The 7,823-nt window shown below is 37.9% G+C and overlaps 1 protein-coding gene across 1 annotated transcript in view; it reads left to right on the top strand.

Moving 5' to 3' along the window:
• Positions 1 to 7,497: 7,497 nt before the first annotated feature.
• Positions 7,498 to 7,823, top strand: part of RBMXL2 (RBMX like 2) — a 1,178-nt gene continuing 852 nt past the window's right edge. The window contains exon 1 of the mRNA XM_006907562.1: positions 7,498 to 7,819. Coding sequence (XP_006907624.1) covers positions 7,498 to 7,819 — 322 coding nt within the window. The remainder of the gene's footprint in view (positions 7,820 to 7,823) is intronic.

Here is a 7,823-nt window from a genome sequence, read left to right as displayed (position 1 = left end):
CAGTAATGTTTTAGAACAGCAGTCCCCAACCTTTTTGGCACCAGAGACCAGTGCTCCTATCAGAATGTAATGCCTGATGATCTGAGGTAGAGCTGAGGCAGTGACACTACATTGGAGAATAGCTGCAAATACAGATGAAGCTTCATTCGCTCACACACTGTTCACCTCCTGCTGTGTGGCCCAGTTCCTAACAGGCCACGGACCACTACCAGTCCATAGCTCGGGAGTTGGGGACCTCTGTTTTAGAACACTAGTCTTAATAGATATGGGAGTCCACTTCTGCAATGAACATTATCTATAGCCATTTGTGAAGATATAAGGAGATATAAAGATTATTTTTGGGTTTAAGGCTAGAAACAGGTTCCTTTGACAAACACAGCACAGTGAAATTTTCTGTAAAAGAATGTTTTGGTTATTTATTGCTATGTAAGAATCATCCCAAAACTTAGTGGCTTAAAACAATAACCACTTTGCTATACGTCATGACCTGGTGGATTAAAATTCAGAAAGGGCTTAGCTAAGCATTTATGCTACATGCGACATTACCTGGAGTCCCTTGATGGTATTCAGTTGACAGCCAGGTTGCTCTGGAACCCCGAAGCTCACTTTAATCGCATACCTGGTGGCTTGGAGAAGATGGCTAGAAGGCTGGGCTGGGTTGGGCGTCTCTTCCCTCTAGTCTTAGGGCTTCTCCATGTGGTCTCTTTAGCAGAGAAGATAAAAGTTCTTTGATGGGAGTTCAGTTTGAAGAGTCCAAGTAGAAGTTACCAGTTCTCTTAAAAGCTAGCCCCAGAACTGTTATAAAGTCACTTCTCTCTTACTCCATTGGTCAAAACATTATAGGCCAGATTCAAGGGCAATCACTTCTTGGAGTAGTGTCAAAAAATCTGTGGCACTGTTTAGTCCACTACAAACTCTTATCATTTATTTTTCTCCCTGTCTGTAGGGGATAAGAAGCCATTTATCTGATATAATAATAGCGCCTGGGTCAATGTGGTGGGAATAGAAACAAGAGTGGACCATGGCAGGTAGAAGGGGGCAGATGACAATCGTAAAAATTTATAGGGAATGTTACTGGAGCTGATATCTATACAGAACAAGGATATGGCTGGCATTTGGCATAGATGATACCTAGAAGAGGGGTCGTTACTGAGTGATGATAGTCATGCTGGCTAGAGAAAGCTAGCTTCAGGCTGTCAGAACAAACTCAGAAAAGGAAGTACAGTAGTCCCCCCCTTATCCTTGGAGGATACTTTCCAAGACCCCCCCAGTGGATGCCTGAAACTGCAGATAGTACCAAACCCTATAATACACGGTTTTTTCCTATACATACATACCTTTTCACTTAAAGGAAGCACTTCATGGCTTCCCTTTGGCATATGTGAATTGCCAGCATCACAACTCTTGCACTTTGCGGCCATTATTAAGTAAAATAAGAGTTACTTGAACACAAGCACTGCGAAACTGCAACAGTTGATCTGATAACTGAGAGGGCTACTAAGTGACTAAGGGTGGGGAGCATAAACAGCAAAGACAAAGTGTGGACAAGGGGATGATTCATGTTCCAGGCAGGATGGAGCGGGATGGTGTAAGATTTCGTCACTCAGAACAGCGCACAATTTAAGACTTATGAATTGTTTATTTCTGAAATTTTTTATGTAATATTTTGGGACATGGTTTACTTGAGTAACTGAAACTGCAGAATAAGAGACTGCAGACATGGGGGTGGTGCAGGGAGGCACTGCTAAATGCATCGCAGAAGTGGCATTCCTTTCACATGGCAGCCTTGGGCTGCGGTGAGCATCTTATCCTTCACAGACTACAGGATTTCCAAGCTGCCCAAGTAAAACTCCAAGTTGTTGATAAATGCTTCTCATCAAGGTGATTTCTACCAAACTTTCAGAGGAAAATTCTTGTTTTTTTTTTTTTTAAGCCATTTCAGAGCATAATAGAGGATGATAACTTTCCCATTTCATTTTACAAAGCTAGAAAAACTTTGATACTAGAACCTCACCAAGATAGCACTATAGAGAAATTGACAGTTGAATGTCACTTATGAAATGTGTATGCAAAGGCCAAATTGTTAATTCCAACAACTAAAATATACCATGACTTATGATTTATAAGAAGCGCAAGAGAGGACAAGTATTAGGAGGAATGTCATGATTTATGACATCCGTTGGTTGATGGAGAAAGACCAAATAATCACTCTAATATATACTGAAATGGGTTTTAATAAAATTTAGGGGTTTTTTTGGTCAGATACTTCCATAACATGATATAGAATATTTACCCTAAATTAACAGTATACTAGAAGCATTACCATTTAAATTTTTGAGAACATGCCTGAGTCACTGCTATCAGGATTAAGGTGAGGCAAGTGAGGCACATATTCTTAGGGTTGTGCCAATTCAGGGTTAGTTACTGTCTTTAAATTTTTATATTTTGTTATCATGGATATTTTTGCATTAATTTTGATTTTAAAAAATATTCCGCAAAAATATTTGATTACTGAGGGTTTTTTTTTTGGCGGAGGGGGTGGTGCATCTCAAATTTGTGCATCAGGCAAATCCCTCATTCTAAACAGCCCTGGGTTAGGAGGTATTTGCAATTTTAAATAGCGAGTTAAGGAGTCAAATAGGGATGGTCAAAGAATTAAACAGGGTGGTCAAAACAAACTTTAGCTTTATTGATTCTTTACGTTTTATGTTTTTTAAATATAAATTTATTTTGTAAATTATTTGTTTTCTTTGAATTTATTCTTAGTATGTTAACTTCTTAGATTCTTACATTGCTGATTTGTAACCTTTTCTCTCATCATAAACATTAAGGCTGTAAATTTCCCTTTGTATACATTTTAGGTGAATTCCCATACTTGAATGTGGAGTATTTTCATTAGCAATCATGTCCAAATATTTTCTAATTTATACTGGAATATTCTTTTTCCCTTGACCCATATGTCACAGGAAATAAGCTTGTAAATTTACAAACTTAGGCATTTTTTAAAGTTACCTTTTGTTACCGATTTTAACCTAATTATCAGATATGTTCTGTATGAAAATATTCTTTGAAATTAGTTAAAATAAGCTTTATGAAAAGAATGAACTCTCACTGGATTCTGACCCTAAATTTGAAATGTACAATTATAAAAATAACAGAAGGGAGTATAGGAGAACGTCTTTGTGATCTAGGGGTGGGGAAGGACTCTTTAGACAAATATCAAACTTGTAAATGGAAGATTTTTAGAAGCTTGAAAAAAAACTAGGCTTTATGGCCTATATATAATCAATTTCCTAATGTGTTCTTGATGCATTTTTTCATAACTAAAGTACTTACACACACATATGTATTGCCAGTAAATCTTTCAAATTATGCACTTCTAATCTTGTACTAATTTTTGCTGCATAATTATCAATTATTGAGAACATTTTCTTTGTTGGAGAGATTTTCTATTTTTTCCTGTACTTTACATTTTTGCTTTAGATATTTTGAAGCTATGGTATTGGGGGTAAACATGGTAGAAATGTGTCACAAGCAGCTTTGAACTAGTATTCTTTCAGCTTAGCAACCAGAGAGAAAAGATGTCTTCTTTCCCCTGCTTTGGTTTAAAATGCCTTTCAAGACTCTAATTGGCCCATTGTGGATCCAGTGATGCAGTAAAATATAATTTTCAAGGATTTTAAATCATGACTCTTAAACATATGCAGAATGAATACTTGTCAAAGATTGTCCTCAATTCATTACTAAGGGAACCAGTGAGATGCTGATTTAAAAATTTGAGAAGGGTTTATATATCCATCATAAAAATGTTAACCTAGAATTAAAAGCCAAGGTAAGAGGCAGCAAGCATTTATTTGAGATCAAAACAAAGAATAGCTATTTGGGAAGTACTGATTCAGGCAGAAGCTCCAGTGTTCTAATTTATGAGAAAGGGAAGAGGAACAATTATATCAATAGAAGCAAGGCGTTTCAAATTAATACAGTGATGCTAATTCTAAACAATGTTTTTAATTTTCAGTCCAGTAGTCATCAGTCCAGTAGTCATACTGTCTGCTTTCTTATTATCTTTACAAACAGTTCTTTGAGACATAATGTTGCTTTAGGCCCAGTCCAAAGGTTATTTTTCCGTGTTTTAACATTCCAAAGATTTGAGGAGTAAGATGTCCAAGGTAGTTCTGGGATGGCAGCTCTGACTATTTTAAAGTGGATCTATTTACATTTTCATATTTTCCCTCTTTTAATCAAGTTCTTTCCTTGAAAGCATCATTGATAAATTATCAGAAAGCAACACTGGGGCTATCATGCTATTGTTAATCCCTCGTCACCAGGAAGCTCATTTGTGGTATGTCATGTCCCACGCAGGAGGAAAAGTGGTTTTCTTTTTCCTTAGGAGCTTTAGGCTATATTTGAGCAGCAAGAGCACCAGAACAGAGGAAGGCTTTATTATGTTTCTTTAAGAGCAAATATCTTCCATAGTTTCTTGAGGTTTTTCATGTGAAATCTCATAGGTCTTAGTGATTGTCTCAAAACGGTGAACAACCATTATCAAAGTGATGTCCTTATAACATCGAGCTATGCAAAACAAAGTTTTATAACAAAAAATTTCTATAATAATTGCTAAGTCCAATTTGAAGAATCTGAACCAAGAGGCAATAGTTGAGGGCAGTCAATGAAAATATTAAACACAGGTGTCAGTAGGCACTACCATATTTAATCATTTGATTTGAGCCTAGATTTTATCTAGTTTCATCTTTATTTCACCAGAGGTGCTTTATCCAAGAACAGGTATTAACAACAGAGCAGACTCCTCCTTGGTTAGTTAGGATGTGGTCAAGAGCAATTCTTTTGTCTAATATAACCTGTGCAAGGGAATTTAAAGATTTTTCTGGTTGGCTATTGCTATTGAAGTTGTAGTACCTGTTCAAGGAAAAGTATTCTTCCAAATCTGGTACCTTTACTAGGGTTGACATCGCCAGGCATTAGACATCCTTGCCTATGTGTGCAACCAGTTGCACGTTCTAATCTGTGAAGTAGATTTAAAGATGATGCCCAATGTTGAGTTATCTTTCTAGTTAGAAATTAAGAGGAAAAAGGAAACAATAATAGTGAGTGCTTGGCCTCTCATTATTTGTGGGATAGGAACTGAAGTAAGGAAAAAAGGAAAAATAATGGTCTAGATTATATAGGCCTGGTCCGGAATCTTGGATTAGTAGTCCACAGCAGATGTCATCTGCTTCAATTTCTATTAATTTAAAATTTCAAATCCTCTGTTGGTTGAGCAGCCCAGTTAGGTACAAGACATTTTTTTAAATGGGAAACATGAATGCAAGACTTAACACCTTTAAATCTGGTCACATATGGATTATATAAGAGTACTTTAAATTTTGGAGGGATCAGGTAGGAAGAAAAAGATAAATGTTTTGTTTACAAAGGTATAATTTACCAAATTGCTGTAGGTTTTAGGTAGCTTAGGAGAGAACAGTGTTTTATATCTGGAAAACAAACACCAGTAACATTTTATATAAAAAGTTATAAAAATTATAATCATTTTTATCAATTCATTTAGTCCCATGTTCCTATTGATCTTGATCTTTTTGTTAGCAGTGTTTCCCAAGAATTCTGTAAATCTTTACCCAGTTTAGTGTTGTTTTTAAAGTGATGAGAAACCTGCATTATAGAGTACTTGACAGGGTTTTTTTTTTTTTTTTTTTTAAATTTTTGAACATGAAATACATTTGTAAGAACTTTTTTTTTTTTTTTTTTTTTTTTTTTTTGCCAAAGTACCAGTAAAACAATAGTCTGTAAATGATAAAAAGCTTAAAAATATACCTGGTTAATGATCTCGTGAGAGTTCACATACAAATAATGCAACTGACTTAGTTTTCCATTGAAATCTTAGCTTGACTTATTTAAAATTCTTAAGATCCCTCACCCACAAAACTTCTGCAACTTTCATATACCTTTCAGCTTTTGTCCTATCTTTTCCTTCCTTATTTTGAAACAATTATTTTACTTTAGGAGAAAATTACTTTTTTTCCCTTCCTTTACCAACCCTGCCCCCATGTTCTTTATCTTTCCTTATCCAGAAAACACATTCTGTTTTTCTTTCTTTCAATAAAAATGCTTCTCCGTGCTTCATACCTTCTACTGAAGATGTCCTGGCCTAAAAATAATCATTTCTTTTCTTTCGCTAATAGCTCTGTTGCCCCCCACCTTTCCTCCTGTAAATTTTGTGCAGCCCCACAGAGTGCACGTCTAGTTGCTAGGTGGGATGCTGCATGATTCGTGAATCATTTAATACAGACGAGCTCCAAATTTACTGGGTTAAATTTCATTTTTTTAATATCTAACAATAGAATCTTCAATTACATGAAGTAAAAATGGACATAAAAACAAAGAAATTAACAAATCCATAATTTTAGGAAATTTCAAAACTTCTCATAGATAGGTTTACCTTAGAACTGATGTGATGCATGGTAAAACTTAAAACCTTAATGATGTCCTCATTGAAGTCAGAAATAAAAATGCCTGCTTTTACTGCTAATCAATATTATATAGCTATTGCAGTAAGCCAATGTTAACACACATATTTGTACATACACACATATAGGCTTCTCATGACTATTTAATTTTTCACCACGGAAACGTTTGAAAAATTTGTACTAAAAAAAAGCCTAAACCACAGTAAATATATATTTTTAAGTGTTTTTAGACTTTGCAGTCTCAAAGATAATGTTCACCAAGTTACTCTTCCCATTCACTTCCATTCAAAGAATATTGTAAGGAACCATTTTGAATTGCAGTTCTTTTACGTGAACCCAAATATTTTGGTTTTCAGAGGAGTGCCTCCTCGTTCAAGATTGCTCAGGTGCTACTTCGATGAGTATTGTGCATCCAAAGAACGGTCCCCTCTACTTCCCATCCCACCAACAATTCCCTATCAAATCTCTTCCCCTTTGGCAAATACAAAAGAACAAATATTTTATGTACAAACTTTTTAAACTTTTTGTTATCACATTTCATTTTTTCGATGAACTTTTTTTTTGTTGTTTGAAAATGGTATGGTAACTTGGATAGTAATGCATTACAATTCTCAGGAGGTAACCGGCGAGGCGGGGGGATCTTTTTTTTTGACCTAAAAGCTTTTCATTTCGCATCAGAGGTTTCAGGAAAGAAAGACTTTAAGCCAGGACCAGATTAGTCGAAGTTTAGAGACTGGAAAGAAAGTCACCAAACTGCCCACCTTCGCGAATGGCGCGACTGCCGTCCTGGGACAACCAACCAATCACAACTAGTAAGAGCCCTGCCAGGCCGCGGGAACCAGACCCAAGCGGCACAAACCGGAGCGTTCCGCCTGCGCAGCGGGGGGGCGGTGACTGCGGTCCGCGACGACGCGCTGCCGGACCAGTAGGAGCCGCCCTCGGCGAGCGGGCTCAAAGGCCACGACGGACGCCGAGTCTTCGCCTCCCACCACCACTGACCGCTCGAGCTGCCGACATGGTTGAAGCGGATCGCCCGGGGAAGCTTTTCATCGGCGGGCTCAGCCCCGAAACCGACGAGAAAGCCCTCGACGCCGAGTTTGGCAAGTATGGCCGCATCATCGAGGTGCTCTTGATGAAAGACCGAGAAACCAGCAAGTCCAGGGGCTTCGCGTTCGTCACCTTCGAAAACCCCGCCGACGCCAAGGCCGCCGCCAGAGACATGAATGGCAAGTCCCTGGATGGTAAGGCCATCAAGGTGGCCCAGGCCACCAAGCCGGCGTTTGAGAGCGGCCGGCGCGGCCCACTGCCGCTGTCCCGCAGCCGCGGCCGCCGGCGGGGCCT

The sequence above is a fragment of the Pteropus alecto genome, unplaced genomic scaffold, assembly GCF_000325575.1.
Source record: "Pteropus alecto unplaced genomic scaffold, ASM32557v1 scaffold402, whole genome shotgun sequence".
Taxonomy (NCBI): domain Eukaryota; kingdom Metazoa; phylum Chordata; class Mammalia; order Chiroptera; family Pteropodidae; genus Pteropus; species Pteropus alecto.
The sequence above is the reverse complement of the archived record's forward strand: the minus strand, read 5'-3'. Positions and strand labels throughout refer to the sequence as shown.